The sequence below is a fragment of the Lynx canadensis genome, chromosome B2 (assembly GCF_007474595.2).
Source record: "Lynx canadensis isolate LIC74 chromosome B2, mLynCan4.pri.v2, whole genome shotgun sequence".
Lineage (NCBI taxonomy): Eukaryota > Metazoa > Chordata > Mammalia > Carnivora > Felidae > Lynx > Lynx canadensis.
In genome coordinates, this window is record NC_044307.1 from 41,538,603 (window position 1) to 41,557,417 (window position 18,815).

Genomic DNA, 18,815 nt, shown 5'->3' on the forward strand with positions numbered 1-18,815 from the left:
GTGTCCTACAGATCCCAGGAAAGCTGCTCTTCTCCCTGGTGAAACGTTACCTATGTGTCACCTCCCTGCTGGATCAGCTGAATAACAGTCCAGAGCCAGGGGCTGGAGACCAAGGCTCCCTGTCCCCAAGGGAGTTCAGCCGGGAGAAAAGCCGGGGGCAGCGGGAGCTGGAGTTCAGTATGGCTGTGGGCAGCCTCATCTCAGAGCTGGTGCGAAGCATGGGCTGGGCCCGGAACCTCAGCGAACAGAGCACGTCATCACCGCGGCCAACGCGGTCCATCTTTCAGCCCTGCGTTTCAGGCCCTAGTCTTTTGCTCCCTGCCATGGTTGCCACCCCTAGAAAGCAAGAACGGGCCTTCCGTCAGCGCTCTGAATTCTCGAGTCGCTGTGGCTATGGTGAGTACGTGCGAGAGACGCTGCAGGCTGGGATGCGAGTTCGCATGCTGGATGACTACGAGGAGGTCAGCGCTGGGGACGAGGGCGAGTTCCGGCAAAGCAACAATGGCGTGCCCCCTGTGCAGGTGAGCAAGGGCAGAGGTCATGTGTGGGACACTGTTGGGGATCTAGGTGGAAAGGTATAGGTGGGGCTTCCAAGTAGGGGGCTCTCTGGCAGGCCACCCATGGAGAAAACCCCCAAGGGGATTAGAATGGTTAAAGGGGGTTGGGAAAATTTGGAAGGCTGAGAAAATCTAGTGGGAGTGGGTGGGCTATGAGGCCAAGCAGACTCACACCCGGGAAACACAGCTGATATATAGAGACACCCTCTAGCCCCCACCCATGGAGTTGGCTGGGAGGGAGTGTCAGAGCAGAGGCCATCAAGGTCAGGAGGAGATGAGAGGCAGGGCCCACCCTTTGGAGAGTGGAGTCTTTTGCCATACAGAGGCTTTCTGAAGCTTAGTCAGGTGTGCATCTGAGGACTGTGTGCCCAGCCTTATCCTCTCAAGCCTGCACCACCCAGGGGTCAGAGGCCAATTCGTCCTTTTTTCTTCTTCCCTCAATACCAGGTCTTCTGGCAGTCAACGGGCCGCACCTACTGGGTGCACTGGCACATGCTGGAGATCTTGGGCCCTGAGGAAGCTGCTGAGGATGCGGCTTCAGGAGCTGTGGAGAAGGGGGCAGGGGCTCCTCTGCTGGGCACAGGTGAGCCTTAGAGGGCACATGGACAGCATGTCTTTGAGCAGAGGAGTAGGACTGGGACAAAGCTACTCCTGACTAGGAGCTGCCCCAGAGATTCAGAAATGCACTCTGTTCCTGTTGGATGACGACACCCCTGTGCCTATATCCTCAGCACTTCCCTCCTGGGACTGGAAACCTGTGGAGGGGCTCTACTCTTTGCCATACCTCCAGCCTGAGCCTCAGAAGAATGAGCGATTGGGATACCTGACTCAGGCTGAGTGGTGGGAGCTGCTCTTCTTCATCAAGAAGCTGGATGTATGTGAGCAGCAGCCAATTCTCCAGAATCTTCGGGAGAACCTGGATGAGGTATCTTAGGCCTGAGATACTTGGTTTGTAGTGGATTTGGAGGTGAGATTCTCTAAGGGAGTTCTAGATAAGGGAGTGCTTAGGGGGAGGCTGGAGCTAGAGATGAGAGAGTATGAGGGGGCCTGCTGGGGAAGGAGATAAATCCCGTGAGGTCTGGTATGTAGAAGTGTGGAAGTCATGGCGGGAGGTGGCCACCCTGTCTATTACTGTCCCCTAGGACGTTTGCGTCTGCCCGTCCCTGAAATGCATACCTCCTTCTGTTGACAGACCCTGGGTGAAAAGGCCTTGGGGGAAATCTCCGTGCCTGTAGAGATGGCTGAGGGTCTGCTGCAGGTGCTCAGTAATCGGTTTGAGGGCAGTACCCTCAGTGACCTGCTCAACTCCCAAATCTACACCAAGTATGCACTGCTGCCTGATGAACTGAGCATCTCGTCTTCTTCACGAAGTCACTCATGTTCTCCAAATCCAGAAGAGGAGTCCAAGTTGGAGGTCAGCTTCTCAGAAGAAGAGACTGAGTCTCCCAAAGCAAAAGCTGAGCCCCCAAAGGCAGATGCAGACACTGCCAAGGGAAAAACTGAGCCCCCCATGGCACAGAGTGATTCACAGCTGTTTAACCAACTTCTGGTGACTGAGGGGATGGTTCTTCCCCCTGAGATGAAGGAGGCAGCCAGTGGTGAGTCAGGTGCTGGGAAGGGAGGGTGAAGAAGTTGGAACAAGTCCCGGGCAGTCCCCACAGAAGTAGTTAGGGTAGAGGAAAGCTGTGGAGGAAGATTGCTGTTGCATGGGAAAATGCTTTGGAAGCATTCATCCATCTTCCTTCCTTTGACCTTGAGTGTGTGTAACCAATCACTGCTCCCTATCTTCAGTATCCCTGGAAAAGGAGGGTCTGTTTTCTGGAATATCTTCATCTTCTGCGTTTGGCTATTAAATCCCTGGTACAGAATTGGAAAAGTTCAGAATGCAAGCTACAGTAATGAATAATGTATTAAAATGTCAGTAGGGTAACTGGGTTTGACCTTTAAACACTTCCAACTTGGAGCATCCTCAATTTTTTTAAGCCACTACCTTTCCCTCACCAATTTCAGAAATGGCTAGAGGCTTGCGGGGTCCTGGTCCACGCAGCTCCCTGGATCAGCATGTGGCAGCAGTCGTGGCCACCGTGCAGATATCCAGCTTGGACACAGACCTGCAGCTCTCAGGCCTCTATGCCCTCTCTCAGGCTGTGGAGGAGGCCACTGAGCGGGACCACCCTCTGGTCCGTCCTGACAGATCCCTGAGGTTAGAATGGTGGGGAAGGAAGGGGTTTTGGTTTAAGCTGCCATTGGGGGAGGATGGTGGTAGAGAGGGAAGGAGCTATATCAGGAATTTGGAAGGCTGGGACTGAAAGAAGGGTCAGCCTGAGGGAGTAGTCAAGCAGGAGGATGCAATAATATAATGGAATATCATAATATTCTTGGAGCACTTACTCTGTGTCAGGCTCTACATGCATTTTCTCATTAAATCCTTCTCTTTCTTCCTTCCTGAGGAAGAGTTGATACTATGCTTATGGCATTGTATGGGTGAGGAAACTGAACCTTAGAGCATTTAAGAGTTTGCACAGAGTTTGATAGATAGCACAGCCAGGATTCAAATGTGGGTCCTGTTGGCCCTAGAGATTGATTTCTTTTCTTTTCTTTTTTATCCCTTCCTGTTTTCTATTTTCAAAGGTATTTTTTAAATCACTACTTAATTATACAAATAATACACAAATACATTCTCATTTTGAAAGACCTGAAGGATGTAATAGAACATAGAAGGAAAAGACTAAGTCCTTCTTCACCACTGTTGCCAGTCTGCTGTGGATTCTTCAGACCTTCCATAGATTTACATTTGTTAGTGTGTTTCGAAATAGAACATCTTCTGAGTTTGTGTGTAAATAATTGTAATCGTACTACACGTTTCTGTGCTTTCCCTGCACACTCCTACACACTCAGTGTGTCTAAGAAAGCTCTACATGCCAGTCCACATAGAGCTGCCTCATTATTTTCTCTGATACACAGGATTCTGCATGTGATTATATCCAAGTTCAAGTACAGTGTTCTGATGGGTTCATTTTCCTCACAGCCGCCAACACTGGATACTATTATTTTTTAAATCTATCAGATTGGCAGAATTTTAAACGATTGGTGTCTTTGTTTTCATTTCTTAGTTCTAGTGAAGTTAAGCACATTTGCCCACATTCATTGTGTTTCTTCTATAAATTTGTTCTTATCCTTGGCCCATTTTCTTATTGGGTCTTCATTTTTTTCTTACTGATTTGTAGGCACTCTGGATATGAATTGGTTATTTATGTTTCACATATTTTGCTGGTTATTTTTCAAAATCATGTTAACTATTTTCTGGGTGTAAAATAATATATGCCCACTGTAAAAAAAGAATTAGACGATTATGAAGATAAAAATCATCTGAAGACCTTTTGCAGAGAGAGTCACTGTTAACATTTTGGTAAACATCCTTACTTATATTCCTGTATCCATTCATATATATTGCCCATGTTGTATTAACTTGTTTATAATAAGTCCTGGCTACACAAGGGGATTTATATTTAAAGCATATTCGATTCATGTTGTAGTCATCAAAAAGTTCATGAGAGAAGACAAATAAAGGCAGAACTTTCCCAGGCCACCTCCTCAACATACATCTCTGTCCCTGTGGGGAAGAAATAAATCCAGTTTTTTTTCTTGTGACACTCAATGTGATCTAGGAACTCTGGAGCACTTCTTCCTTTCCTTCAAATTAGCATTTCCATAGGACTCTCTCTCTAACTCATATTGCTTATCTCTTAACTTTGTGGACAGTGTCTTTCATTGTGCTGAAGTTTTAGAATTTTATGTTAGAATTAATTAATTAACCTTTAACTAGGGTCTACGTCCAACATGGGGCTCGAACTCATGACCCTGAGATCAAGAGTCACCTATTCTACTGACCAAGCCAGTCAGTCACCCCTGCGTTAGAATATTTTAATATTTTAATATTGTAAATGTTTATTTTTTTGAGACACAGAGACAGAGCACAAATGGGGGGAGGGGCAGAGAGAGAGGGAGACACAGAATCCAAAGCAGGCCCCAGGCTCCGAGCTGTCAGCACAGAGCCCAATGCAGGGCCTGAACTCACAAACCGCGAGATCATGACCTGTGCTAAAGTCGGATGTTTAACCAACTGAGCCTCTCAGGTGCCTCTAGAATACTTTTAAACTTTTTAATGGCTTCTAGGTTTTGAGTGAGTCTGTCCTATTCCAAGATTATAAAAAGTATTTGTCTTTATTTTCTAAGGATAGCTATGGTTTTGTTTTTTACATTTACTTTAAAATCTGTTTGCAGTTTATTTATGCTGATGGAGTGAGGCAGAACCCCAGCTGTAATTGTTTCAGGTGTCTCCACCTCATGTGTCACATGGTCCTTGCTCTTCTCATTGGCTGGGATGCCACCCTTACCTAGCGATCTGTATCTATCCTGCGTCATTTCCAGAATTTTAATTTTTATAAATTTATCTTTTGTTAACTAGCAGACAAGTCTACCATTATTTCTTTCTAAACATTTCTTGACTATTCTTACATATTTTCTCATCTTATGCCCAAATCTACCTGCCATATGTTTTGTAAAAAACCTTTCAAACATTGTGATTAGAATTACATTGAATTTATAGATTTATTTGAAAAGGTAAACCAGGGCTGGCTGGGTGGCTTAGTCTGTTAAGTGTCTAACTCTTGATTTTTATTCCAGTCATGATCTCATGGTTGTGAGGTTGAGCCCCACTTTGGGCTCCATACTGGGCATGGAGCCCACTTACAATTCTCCCTCCCTCTCCCTGTGTCCTTCTCCTACTTGTGTTTGACACGTGCATGTATGCACAGATGTTTTCTCTCTCTTTCTTTCTCTCCCAACAAAAAAAAAAAAGAAAAGGTGAGCCAGAGTTGGTAACCATTTTGCTCTACTGCCTCCTTCATGAGGTGAGGAGCCAGAGGCAGTTAGCCTGCAGAGGAGAGGGAGGGAAGAGTGGAACTAAGGCAAGAGCAGCTTGGATAATGGTGGGGGTGATGGATCTTGGTGGAGAGGGTTGGACAGGGAGTCAGGTGTGACTTTTGGGATGGGGAACTCCAATGTCTCTTCTCTCTAAGAGAGAAGCTAGTGAAGACGCTGGTGGAGCTGCTGACCAACCAGGTGGGAGAGAAGATGGTGGTGGTGCTGGCCCTGCGCCTCCTCTACCTGCTCATGACCAAGCATGAGTGGCGCCCACTCTTTGCCAGGGAGGGTGGCATCTACGCTGTGCTGGTTTGCATGCAAGAATATAAGACTTCCGTCCTGGTGCAGCAGGCAGGGCTGGCGGTGAGTGGACTGGGCCTGGTGGGAGAGAGTGATGGGCAGGAGGGGCAGGCCGGGGGACCGCTGATCTTGAGGAGGTACTGTGGTGATTTAGACCAGGGAGGAGACATTAGGATGGAAAGATGCAGGTGGGTTGAAGGTTCTAGCGGAACAGCCCTTGCGATTGAATGTGTGTCGGAAGAAAGGGAGAATGTTTTTAAGAATGACTCCCAGGTTTAAAATGGAGCAGCACAGGGGATGAGGAGGTCATTCACTAAGTGGGGGAATGTGGAAGGAGGAAGAGGTATGGAAAGAAGGTCTGGAATTGAGTTTTTAGGTTTGTTCAGTTTCCCATCTTTTTAGTTACAGTTAGATATCTGGTTGGAGACTAATTTTCTGCATGTGACAAAATGATTTTTTACCCTTTGATCTGAGTGGTACCCTTACACAGAAAATACCCCCTCACCAGATGTGGGTGCCTTGCCACCTGGGCCCAGAGGAAGGGGGACCCTCATCCAGGGGAGCTTATAGAAGAATTAGCTTCCTGACTACTCCAGACACAAGTGCTGGCTGGTAGGAGGTGTGGACAGGGTGTGCTCTGTATAGCTTGGAGTCCCTGAGGGGGGCAGGTAGGCCTCATCCAGATCAGTTCTGAGAATGGATTCTGACGGTATAATGGCAACAACACGGACAGGAGCCCCGGTCCTCTTAGGTTAGGCTGTCTCAGAGAGAGGTTGGGAGGCTCTTTTCCTGTGCGGGGCCAGCTAGGTGCTGCTCTGAAGAGCAGCCAAGCATTCATCATCTAGGCCGTGTTTGCTCAGAGAATTCCCCAACCCTTTCAGATTGCATGACCAAAATACAGCATTTGCCCCTAAATTCAAACTCTTGCCCTGTAGCAAAATGGCATCATCTTATTTATAACTTCAGGTTTATAGAATTCAGCTAACTGGGGAGATTGGGGTAACCAAAGGGAGAAAGCCTCGTTGTGACATAGCGTAACGGTAGCGTGGAGGATTCAGGCCTTATAAGGGAGAGTGTCCTGAGAATTAGTTCTAATCTTCTCCCTCCCTAGAGGGTTTCTTCTCAAGTGTCCTCCCTTTCACCAGGGAAGAGAGGTATAGCTTTCATCTTAATTTCATTTTCTTTGTAGTGCCAGCAGACACGTTCATGCATTCCAAGTATTTTTTCCTAGAATTCCAACCGCTCTTCCTGTGAGACAACCCAAGTAGTCTTGTCGAGGAGGGCTGGCTACTGGCTTTGGAGGTCAAGGGACATAGGTTTGAGAGTGTTGGCCTAGTGGTGGTGATTGAAGCGATGGGAGCAGATGAAGTTGTCTAGGGAGGGAGTACAGAGTGAGAAGGGGGCAGGAACTTCCACATTCAAGGATTTGGCAGAGGAATTCAGGGAGGCAGGACAACCAGGAGTATATGAGATCCTGGCACTCAAGAGAAGGGAGGTTCTACAAAGGGAGGGGTGGTCCAGTGACGTGGAAGACAATGTCAAGGTAAAGCCTTTGAATACAACTAGATGCTGTGAAAGGGCCCCATCTTGAGAGGTAGCTACGGGAGGGGGCAGCCATCCCACTCAGTTTGCCTTGGCGCTGGCAGAGAGAAGTTGCTGGCTGATTTTATCACTGAGCCTCAGTATTTTCTTTGCTTTCTTCTCTTGTCTTTCTTTTTGTTTTTATCATTGGTATCCCATCACCACCTCTTCCATTTCCATCTCCTACTCGACCTATTTGCCAACAGCTCAGCTGCCCCAAAGTTTGGGGTCAGAGAATGAGGGCCTGGCTCTCCCCTTTCTCTGCATGGCGGCTCTACCCATAACTAATTCTGCTTCCACATCCCCCTTGCAGGCACTGAAGATGCTGGCCATTGCCAGCTCCTCGGAGATCCCCACTTTTATCACTGGCCGAGATTCTATCCATCCTTTGTTTGATGCCCAGATGACCAGAGAGATCTTCGCCAGCATTGACTCAGCCACCCGCCCAGGCTCTGAGAGCCTGCTTCTTACTGTCCCCGCAGCCGTGATCCTGATGCTGAACACAGAGGGGTCAGGGCATCACCCTCCAAATTCCCGCTAAGCCCCAACCCCCGCTGCTGCTCTGTCTGTATCTCATGTGCTTCACAGAAATTCCGTTCATGTTGTTACCTCTGGATGAAACATTGGTGGCCCTCTCTGACTGTTACTGGTAGAGAGGCCAAGTGGTTGGGGGTAGGGAGATCCCCAGAGAGAGCAAGGGCACCCTGGCCTTCCTTCCTGGGGTTGGGAGGAGTGGCTTGAGATCAGGGAGCCAGATGTCCTGGCCTCACAGGAGTCCTGGAGCCCTCTCTTCCCCCAGCTGCAGGCCTCTTCCCCTCTGTGCTTGCTTCCTGCTTCCGTTGCATTCACTCTGTTTCAATTTCTTCCCGGGATTACCTCCCTCCTCCCAGGTGTTCCTCCGCAGTGAGAAACGGTCTGCTCCTGCTCAACCTGCTTCTGTGCAACCACCACACTCTGGGGGACCAGATTATAACCCGGGAGCTGAGAGACACCTTGTTCAGGCACTCTGGGATAGCACCGGGGACAGAACCCATGCCCACCACACGTACCATCCTCATGATGCTTCTCAATCGCTACTCAGAGCCGCCAGGCTGTCCTGAGCACACAGGTACCATTGTGGAGGGGGTGGTTCTGCCGAGGAATCGGGCAGTGCTGGCCTGTGGCCAGAAGGGCTAAGGCTTATGTACTAGTACCTTACTGGAAAGACATGATAAACCTTCAGGAAACGAGTAAGGGTTTTGGCACTCAAGTTAGATCTTAAGTAAAACTTCCTGACCAAGAGGAGAAGGATACTCTAGACTAGCATTACCTAGAGTAAAGCCACCATGCAGGGTGCCTGACTGGCTCAGCCGGTAGAGCATGTGACTCTTGATCTCTGGGTTGTAAGTTCCAGCTCCATGTTGGGTGTAGAGATTACTTAAAAATAAAATCTTGGGGCAACTGGGTGGCTGAGTCAATTAGATGTCCAACTTTGGCTCGGGTCATGATGTCGCGGTTTGCGGGTTCGAGCTCCACATCGGGCTCTGTGCTGACAGCTCAGAGCCTGGAGCCTGCTTCAGATTCTGTGTCTCCCTCTCTCTTTGCTCCTCCCCCACTTGCGCTCTGTCCCTCTCTGTCTCCCAAAAAAGAATAAACGGTAAAAAAATAAAAAATAAAATCTTTAGGGGACCCTGGGTGGCTCAGTCGGTTAAGTGTCCGACTCTTGATTTCGGCTCAGGTCATTATCTCATGGTTTGTGAGTTCAAGCCCCATATGGGGCTCTGTCCTGATAGTGCAGAGCCTGCTTGGGATTCTCTCCTTTTCTCTCTGCCCCTCCCCTGTTGTGCATGTGTGCATGCTCTCTCTCTCTCTCTCTCTCTCTCTGTCTCTCTTTCTTTTAAAATAAATAAATAAAAACTTCAAAAAATTTTTAAAAAAATCTTTAAAGCCACCGTGCTAGGTAGTAGAGGGATGTAATTATAATAGCTAATATTTATTGGCTTATGTAACCACAAAGCTCCCATTTAATGATGAAACATAATCGTATGACTATTTGAGATTAAAAATTTATGCGTTTAACATGACAGTGTTTGCCGAACTAAACTTTTTTCCAGATGCAGCTAGCTATATACTGGGGCCAGAGAAGAAAATCCCCACAGTTTGGTACAAACTACAGACAATCCTCCAAATAGGAGGAAAATTTGGGGGTGGTTTTCTGGACTTGTCCAGTTCGTGGTTTGACCAACTTGCATGACCCCTCCTTATACTCCTGTTTTTCCTCCCATGTGTCTGGCAGCAGCACTGGAAACCCCTGGCACTCAGGGCCAGGATGGGTCCCCTGAGCATCTGATCCGGTCCCTAGCAGGGGGCCCATCTGCGGAACTCCTACTGGGCTTAGAGCGGGTGCTGTGCCGGGAGGGCGGCCCAGGGGGCGCTGTGAGACCCCTCCTAAAGCGCCTCCAGCAGGAGACTCAGCCCTTCCTCCTGTTGCTGCGGACTCTGGATGCCCCGGGACCCAACAAAACTCTGCTGCTGACTGCATTGAGGTGAGGGCCCTGTTGGGGCACCCGTGCATCGGAGGTAAGGGGAGCTGCGGACTGCAGGGACTTTGCTTGTTTCATCCCGTCACTAGGGTCATGACTCGGCTACTGGATCACCCTGAGGCGATGGTCCTCCCCTGGCATGAGGTCTTGGAGCCCTGCCTCAACTGTCTGAATGGCCCTAGCAGTGACTCTGAGGTACCAGGGCCCCGATAAAGGCAGGGGAGGGAGAGGCAGCCTCTGGGGCGCTGGCTACCTTTGTGAGGCAATGGAAGGCAAAGCACAGCCTTTCTGGATGAGTCTGAACACTGAGAGGGGTGGAGAGGAAGGAATTTCCTCTAAGAATGCTCAGAACTGGGGCCTTTGAAGAATAATCTTTTGCCTGCAGCTGGATTTTAGATTCTGGGTTTAGGAGAAGCCCACATTCACCAATCCAAACATTCCTCGCTCTCCACCCTCCCCGGTTTGTGGATTGTGGACCAAGGCTCAGGCACCAAGGTGGGCTCTTGAGAGAGCTTCGCCCTGGCAGCAAGAAGCATTGGAAGCTGTGCCCATACCCTGCTTCTGGCACCTATGGAGTCCCAGCACCCCCACTGTTCTGTCCCAACCTTCTTTGGTACTCTCCTTTCCCTGGACTTTCAAACTTCTCCAAAGTCTCAGCCACCACATTCCCTTTTCGAACCCACCCCTCATCCTTTATGTGGCCTGCCCTTTGCGTCCCATACATTAATCTTGTGGCTCCGGGCTCAGATTGTTCAGGAGCTGCTCTGCTTTCTGCATCGCCTGGCCTCAATGCACAAGGACTATGCAGTGGTTCTCTGCTGCCTGGGAGCCAAAGAGGCCCTCTCCAAAGTCCTGGACAAGCACTCGGCTCAGCTGCTGCTGGCCTGTGAGCTTCGGGACCTGGTGACTGAGTGTGAAAAACACGCCCAGCTCTATAGTAACCTCACCTCCAGCATCCTGGCTGGCTGCATTCAGGTGAGGAGGCTTGTGGGTCCAGAGCTTAGGGAGAACATAAGTGAGAAGCAGGGGAAGGGGATTCGGTGTGTGTCCCTGTTTGGTAACCCTACTTGGCACAAGTGGTAGCAAATCTGGGGCACTTGTTTCCCAGCCTTTCTTTACCCCACATGGTCCCGTTCTGCCAAAATTTGTGAAGGGAGAGGTTGAGTGTTTTGTTGCTCCTTGACTTGTTCTCCATACCTGTTTCTGTGTGTTCTTCATGTTCTTCCTTCCTCGCCGCGCCCCTTCTCTCTGATATTCTGGCTGTAGATGGTGCTGGGCCAGATCGAAGACCACAGACGAACCCACCGACCCATCAACATCCCCTTCTTTGACGTGTTCCTCAGGCATCTCTGCCAGGGTCTGTGTCCCAATCTGCTTTCTCCTGGCTCCCACCCCAGTATTTCTTCTCTCTGTCTTTTTACTTTTTTCTCTCTCAACTAACTTCCCACTTGCCCCCAGGCTCCAGTGTGGAAGTGAAGGAGGACAAGTGCTGGGAGAAGGTGGAGGTGTCTTCCAACCCTCACCGGGCCAGCAAGCTGACGGATCGAAACCCCAAGACCTACTGGGAGTCCAATGGCAGCACCGGCTCCCACTACATCACCTTGCACATGCACCGTGGTGTTCTTATTAGGTGTGAACATGCCCATGTGCACCATAGGTGCACACACACGTGTGTGGGAATATTCTGATACACCCCAGCATATATTCTCCAAAGCACCCACATACACGCAACCCTGTCTGTAACCCCTATGTGTGAGACACACTCAAACCCATTTTGTGCAGTAAACAGATAGACACATTGATCTGCATTCCTTGTTGCAGTATAGACATCCTCACTCCCTGAGCCTGGTGAGGTGCTCCGCCCACAGGTATAGATGTCACTATCCTGTGCATGGTGTTGAGGGAGATTGACAACTGCCTTATTCACTCTTCCCATGGGTGCTTGTTTAATGTATACTCTGTGCCAGGCACTGGACCAGGGTCTGGGGCTATAAGGACAATAAGATATGGTACCCGTCTTCAGGGAACTTGCAGTCTTCTTGGGGAACTAGGCTGGAGAATCAGTAAGAGTAAGAAAAACCACCATGTGCCCTGGACCCTGAGGCCAAGTAACAGGTGGGAGAAGCCTTCTAGAAGGTGGGGCTAAGTGAGCAGAGCTCCAAAGTAGAAATTAGCTGTGTAAATAGAAGGAAGTGGGAAGTCCAGGCAGAGGGACAGCATATGTGCAAAATGTTAGTAAGAAATGTAATGATGTATTTGGGGGAAACTTAAGTAACTGTGTTTGTCTGGGATGAAGGGTGTTTGTCGTGAAATGGCAGGAGACCGCCATAAAACTAGGCAGAGCCAGACCACAGAGAGTTTTGTGAGCTAAGAAGTTTGAGCTTTATTCTGGAACTTGGGGAGCCATTGAAGGATTTTAAGGAGAGAAGAGACAAAACAAGATTTTTTTTTTTAATTTAGAAAAGTCACTCTGGCAATCATGGCAGTTTGGGTTGGAGGCCCGAGAAAGATTTGGAAGGTTTATGCAGTGATCTAGTTGAGAAATAAATGTCTTCAGTTAGGCACAGGGAGTGGGAATAGTGAGGGGTGGCAGACTGGGAGATCTCAAGGGGCAGAGTCTATAGGACATGCCATTGACATGAGGGAAGCCATGAGTGGGAGAAGTCATAGTGACAGAGTGCTCTGGTAGATGGCAGTTTTCTTTCCCAAGAAGGATGATGGAAGAGGAGCAGGCTTCTGTGGATGGATCATGGTTCCATTTAGGCATGTTGACTTAGAGGTACCTATGCGTTGTGACATGGAAATGTCTGTTGGGTACATGGTATGAAAGCTAAGAGGAGCCGTCTAGTGTAGACATGTGGATTTGGAGTAAAGTATTCGTTTTTTGCTTGAAACTATGGTTTTTAAATAAAGTCATTTTGAAGAAAAAATTCCTTTTGGGGAAAGATAGGAGAGCAGGGGATCTGGGAACACTGACACTTAAGGAGGCAGCAGAGAGACAGGAGTCTGAGGAAGAAGTGGTAGGTTGAAGTCACTTTGAACAAAGACCAGGGTCCCTGTTCTAACTGATTGTTTTCTCTTGTCTCAGGCAGCTGACTTTGCTCGTGGCCAGTGAGGACTCAAGTTACATGCCAGCCAGAGTGGTTGTGTTTGGGGGTGACAGTGCCAGCTGCATCAGCACTGAGCTCAACACGGTGAGGACCCTGGTGCCCTCCCCCACCTTGACCTTACTCCATATTCCTTCCCCCAGGCAGGCATTGCCTGCAATCATAAGCAGTGAGAGCAGAGTTCGGGAAGCAGATTCGTGCGGGTTTGTGGGCTCGGTGCACAAGTAAAGGGCACACACCATCACGAGACTTGTGGCTGCTATCAATAGTCCGTCCAACCCCACTTCCAGAGGTGACAGTTCTCTCTCCTCCCCTGCCCCATCAGGTGAATGTGATGCCCTCTGCCAGCAGGGTGATCCTCCTGGAGAACCTGAACCGCTTCTGGCCCATCATCCAGATCCGCATAAAGCGCTGCCAGCAGGTAGAGTGAGGGAAGAGGCTGGGCTGGGAATCACGGGGTAGTACAGGGTCTCCATAGTGACTGTATTCCCCAGCGCTTGGGGGGCCAGGCTCAGGCCACATACCTGCTCCGGGATGGCCCAGAAGCCTGTTGAGTTCCAGAGATGTGAGAATATCTCAAGTGCCTCCAAGGGAATTCAGGGTGTGAGGCCTGGCTTTTTCTTGGTAGTGCTTGGTGGCTGGGTGGCTTAGGTGACAGACAAGTGTGTGCATGTTACAGGGTGGCATTGACACCCGGGTTCGAGGCGTGGAGGTCCTGGGCCCGAAGCCCACTTTCTGGCCACTGTTCCGGGAGCAGCTGTGTCGCCGTACCTGTCTCTTCTACACCATTCGGGCGCAAGCCTGGAGCCGGGACATAGCAGAGGACCGCAGGCGCCTCCTCCAGCTCTGTCCCAGGTGGGTGGGGCAGACAGTGGCTGGGGTTGAAGGGAGTGGGGAGAGGTTAATGGATCAGGAGGACACTGCTAAGAAGTAGGTGGTGGGAGACTTCTGCAGAAGTCTGAAAGGTAAAGCAGTGGCCGGGACAAGAGGGGAGGGTGAACACAGGTGAGAAGTGCGTGCTGATGGCTGCGAGCTGGTTAGGGGACTGAGCATGGTGGGATTGGGAGCTGACTGTGCTTGAGTGGAGGCCTCACAAAAACCTGTGCCTTAAATCCTTGACCACACACCTCTTATTCCCAGACTGAACAGGGTTTTGCGCCACGAGCAGAATTTTGCTGATCGCTTCCTCCCTGACGATGAGGCTGCCCAAGCGCTGGGCAAGACCTGCTGGGAGGCCCTGGTCAGCCCCCTGGTGCAGAACATCACCTCCCCCGGTAACCATCGCGACCCCTGGCCCCACTAACCAGTTCCTCATAATTGTTCCCAGGGATCACCTGAGTTAATGCTCTTGGTTATCTTGGTCCCTGTCTTTATCCCCGAAGGCCTGTCACCTCAGTGCTCCTCTCCTCCCTGCCCCAGGGACTACTGGGTATTTGAATCTTCTCTACCCCACCCCCAACCTGTTAGCATACCCCTAGACTCCCAATGAAGTAAGCCTTGGTGATGGGAGGGCTTGACCTGGCTGCCCGCCCCAACCAAGGCTTTTTGTATAATTGGGCCTTTTCTCTCCTCTTCCTGGGCTATCTGTTCCCCTATTTCCCATCAGCTGTTTCTGGTCTGTCTTCTTTTAGATGCGGAAGGTGTGAGTTCCCTGGGATGGCTGCTGGATCAGTACTTAGAGCAAAGGGAGAGCTCTCAGAACCCCCTGAGTCAAGCAGCATCCTTTGCCTCTCGAGTTCGTCGCCTTTGTCACTTACTGGTGCATGTAGAGCCTCCACCTGGGCCTTCTCCTGAACCATCCACTCGGCCTAGTAAGTCCCAGCCATGGCCTGTTGAGCTGAGAATCTGGCCAGTGGTGATACCTGGCTCCTTCCCCTCTTGGATCTTACTTTTCCTGACTGCTCTGTGCGCATCTTTCCAGGGGTCAGTACCCAAGATCCCCTAGATTCACTCAGGGGCTGAGATGAAACCCCTTCCTTTGCCCTCTGTCTCCACAGTCAGCAAGAACAGTAAGGGCCGGGATCGGAGCCCCGGGCCTTCACCCGTTCTTCCAAGCAGCAGCCTGAGGAACATAACCCAGTGCTGGCTGAGCGTGGTGCAAGAGCAGGTGAGTGGAAGGAAGTGCAGTGGGAGGTGGGGCAGGGCTGCTAGGCTATTGCATGTGGGACCACACCTTTTATGCTATTTCTCCTCTCTTCTCAGGTCAGCAGGTTCCTGGCTGCAGCCTGGAGGGCCCCCGACTTCGTGCCTCGGTACTGCAAACTCTACGAGCACTTGCAGAGAGCAGGTTCGGAGCTCTTTGGGCCTCGGGCAGCCTTCACGCTGGCTCTGCGCAGTGGCTTCTCCGGCGCGTTGCTACAGCAGTCCTTCCTCACTGCTGCTCACGTGAGTACTACCAGCCTCCTGGTCACCACTGAGAGCTGGCTTCTTTCTCTGCCTTTCGCCTCCTCTCACTGCCCACTCTCCTGCTCCACTCCCTCTTCATGGTTGGCCCGTGCCCTTTCCATTGCCCCCAGATAAGTGAGCAGTTTGCCAGGCACATCGACCAGCAGATCCAGGGCGGCCTGGTTGGTGGAGCCCCTGGAGTGGAAATGCTGGGGAGGCTTCAGCGGCACCTGGAGCCCATCATGGTCCTTTCTGGCCTGGAGCTGGCTACTACTTTTGAGCACTTCTACCAGTGAGTGCAGGTCTGAGAGGTAGGGGAGGGGAGACCTAGAGTCTAGAAAGGGTGAAGATTTGAGTCTTGGAGAGAAGATGGAGGAGGAGGGACTAAGATACAGAGATGGCCATGGCACTGGTGGAAAGGGAGCAGGGAGGAAGAGGGGAAGCAGGGTGGAGTGCCCACACTGAGGCTCAGCCCGGCCTGTGTGTGACACCGCAGGCACTACATGGCAGACCGTCTCCTGAGCTTGGGCTCGAGCTGGCTGGAGGGGGCCGTGCTGGAGCAGATCGGCCTCTGCTTCCCCAACCGCCTCCCCCAGCAGATGCTGCGGAGCCTGAGCATGTCCGAGGAGCTGCAGCGCCAGTTCCACCTCTTCCAGCTCCAGCAGCTTGACAAGCTGCTCTTGGAGCAGGAGAATGAGGAAGAACAGGGCCTGGACGAAGAAGAGGTAAGAACAAGGGAAATGAGAGGGAGAATAGGAGAGCAAAAGACTAGACCAAAGAAGGGAGCCCAAGAGCCCTTGAAATCCTTCTATCTCTCAGGAGGAAGCAGAGGAAGAGGAGGCTGAGAAAGAACTATTTATCGAAGATTCAAGTCCAACAGTTTCCATACTGGTCCTGTCACCACGCTGCTGGCCGGTCTCCCCACTCTGCTACCTGTACCATCCCAGAAAGTGCCTTCCCACTGAATTCTGTGATGCCCTTGACCGCTTCTCCAATTTCTACAGCCAGAGTGAGGAGATAGGGACAGGCAATTGGAGATTGGGGTGAGATTTGGTGTAGCAGGAGAGGAAGTGGAGAGGACCTGTGGACAGAAATGTGTAGATATGAACAAAAATGGTCTCTAGGCAGAGCAGTCTCCTAGGGAAGGGTAAAAAGGTGGGTTAGATCTTTGTTAGTATCTCTCATATTGCTCTCACTTTTGTATGAATTTGTTCTGTTTTTCTAACTTCAAGTTGCATGCCTACTTAACTTTTAGTCTTTTCAGGCTTCTTTCCAAGTAAAAACATTTAAGGGTATTCATTTCCCTCTCAATATTGCTTTAGCTGCATTCTGTAAGTTTTTTTGGTTTTTGGATTTTTTTTAGATTTGTTTTTATTGTGGTATACTTAGTTTTCAGTACAGTATAGAAATCTTAGCTGTGACTTAATGAATTGTAAATACTTATACACTCCCATAACCACCCCCAGAGCATTTCCTGCACCCCAGAATACTTCTTCACGTATGTCCCTCTCTAGTTAGTATCTTCTTCTAAGAGAAACCTTCTGCCTCCTAGTACCATAGATTTTTGCCTGTATGTGAACATCATATAAATGGAATAATAGGGTATGTATTCTGCTGTGTCCAGTTTCTTTCAGCTTAGTATCTGTGAGAGCTATTCAGGTTGTCAGTTATCACTACTTTTTTCTTTGAGTTACTGATTCATTTCCATTGTATGAATATATTTGCCCTTTCTGCTGTTGATGGACATTTGGGATGTTGCCTAAGTTTTAATTATGTAGTATGTTAGTATTTGGTATTTTTAAGTTCTAAGAATTTTCTAATTTCCATTGTTATTTCTACTTTGGTCTATTCATTTTTTAAAAGCATATTTTAAAATTCCCAAACCAGTTTTTCTTTGCTTAGTTGTCTTTTTATTTTAGATTTTGACCCTCATTCCATTGTAGCTAAAGAACCTGGTTTCTGTGATTCTGAATCTTTGCAATATGTTGAGACTTCCTTTATGGCCTAGTAGATAGTCACATTTTGTAAATGTTCCACGTGTGATTAAGAAGGATATGTATTCTTCAGCTGCTGGCTATAGGCTTATTCATATTCCATTAAATTGACTTAATTACATTGTTCAAATCTTACAAACCTTACTCATTTTTGTCTGCCTGTTCTATTACTGAGAGAGGTGTATTAAGATCTATTATGATAGTGAATTTTTAAACTTCTCATCATGTCAGTTTTGCTATTTATCTATCTAACTAACTAACTAACTAACTAACTATATTTTTAAGTAGGCTTCATGTTCAGCATGGAGCCCCACACAGGGTATGAATAATGACCCTGAGATTGAGGCCTGAACTGAGGTCAGGCATTAGATGCTTAACCAACTGAGACACCCAGACACCCCACTTTATATATTTTTTGACTATGTTATTAGATAAAAGTTTTAAATCATTCAACAGTACTGTCCAGAACTTTCTGCAGTGATGGAAAAGTTCTTTTCTGCACTGTTTGGTATGGTGGCCATTTGTGGCTATTGAAGTGTGACTAGTGCAACTGAGGAATTGAATGTTTAACTTTGTTTAGTTAGCCAGTTTAGCCACATGTGGCTACCATAATGGACTATGCAGGTTTAGAATCTTCATAGTTAATTAAACTTTTTTTAAAAGTTTACTTGTTAATTTTGAGAGAGAGAGAGAGCAGGGGAGGGGCAGAGATAGAGGGAGAGAGAATCCCTAGCAGGCTCCTTGCTGTCAGGGAGCCCGATGTGGGGCTCAATCCCATGAACCATGAGATCATGACCTGAGCCAAAATCAGGAGTTGGATGCTTAACTAACTGAGCCACCCAGGTGCCCCTCAACTTTATTATTATGAAATCATCTCCTTTCTTTCTAGTAAAGCTTTTTCTCTCAAAGTCTATTTTTATCTGGTATTATTAAATACCAGCTTTCTTTGGTTAGTGATTTTCCAGAATATCTCTTTCTATCCTTTTGCTTTTTAAAGAGGGATTGAGGGGCGCCTGGGTGGCGCAGTTGGTTAAGCGTCCGACTTCAGCCAGGTCAGGATCTTGCGGTCCGTGAGTTCGAGCCCCGCGTCGGGCTCTGGGCTGATGGCTCAGAGCCTGGAGCCTGTTTCCGATTCTGTGTCTCCCTCTCTCTCTGCCCCTCCCCCGTTCATGCTCTGTCTCTCTCTGTCCCAAAAATAAATAAAATTTGAAAAAAAAAATAAAAAAAAATAAAGAGGGATTGATAATTTTTTTAGATTTCTTTTACTGTGGTGAAATATGAATAACATAAAATTGCCATTTTAATTTTTTAAGATCTGATTTTTTTTAACTTTTTAATGTTTTTTATTTATTTTTGAGAGAGAGAGAGACAGAGTGCTAGCAGGAGAGGGACAGAGAGAAAGGGAGACACAGAATCAGAAGCAGGCTGCAGGCTCTGAGCTGT

General features: G+C 48.8%; 1 protein-coding gene across 5 annotated transcripts in view; it reads left to right on the plus strand.

Moving 5' to 3' along the window:
- The window catches only part of CUL9 (cullin 9), a 36,996-nt gene that overhangs the window by 3,366 nt on the left and 14,815 nt on the right, over nt 1–18,815 (plus strand). For 4 of the 5 annotated variants that reach the window (XR_003968847.2, XM_032593167.1, XM_030315557.2 and 1 more), the window contains exons 4-26: nt 12–521; nt 1,005–1,140; nt 1,289–1,482; nt 1,750–2,155; nt 2,568–2,760; nt 5,639–5,846; nt 7,678–7,874; nt 8,255–8,472; nt 9,640–9,889; nt 9,976–10,081; nt 10,634–10,861; nt 11,153–11,243; nt 11,345–11,516; nt 12,975–13,080; nt 13,319–13,414; nt 13,673–13,848; nt 14,134–14,267; nt 14,625–14,804; nt 14,991–15,100; nt 15,196–15,378; nt 15,510–15,670; nt 15,875–16,103; nt 16,198–16,387. Coding sequence is in view for 4 of the 5 variants with exons in the window: in XM_032593167.1 (XP_032449058.1) it covers nt 12–521; nt 1,005–1,140; nt 1,289–1,482; nt 1,750–2,155; nt 2,568–2,760; nt 5,639–5,846; nt 7,678–7,874; nt 8,255–8,472; nt 9,640–9,889; nt 9,976–10,081; nt 10,634–10,861; nt 11,153–11,243; nt 11,345–11,516; nt 12,975–13,080; nt 13,319–13,414; nt 13,673–13,848; nt 14,134–14,267; nt 14,625–14,804; nt 14,991–15,100; nt 15,196–15,378; nt 15,510–15,670; nt 15,875–16,103; nt 16,198–16,387 (4,474 nt within the window). In the remaining variant the exon portion in view is untranslated. The remainder of the gene's footprint in view (nt 1–11; nt 522–1,004; nt 1,141–1,288; nt 1,483–1,749; nt 2,156–2,567; nt 2,761–5,638; nt 5,847–7,677; nt 7,875–8,254; nt 8,473–9,639; nt 9,890–9,975; nt 10,082–10,633; nt 10,862–11,152; nt 11,244–11,344; nt 11,517–12,974; nt 13,081–13,318; nt 13,415–13,672; nt 13,849–14,133; nt 14,268–14,624; nt 14,805–14,990; nt 15,101–15,195; nt 15,379–15,509; nt 15,671–15,874; nt 16,104–16,197; nt 16,388–18,815) is intronic. The other variant, XM_030315555.2, reaches the window with a different exon arrangement.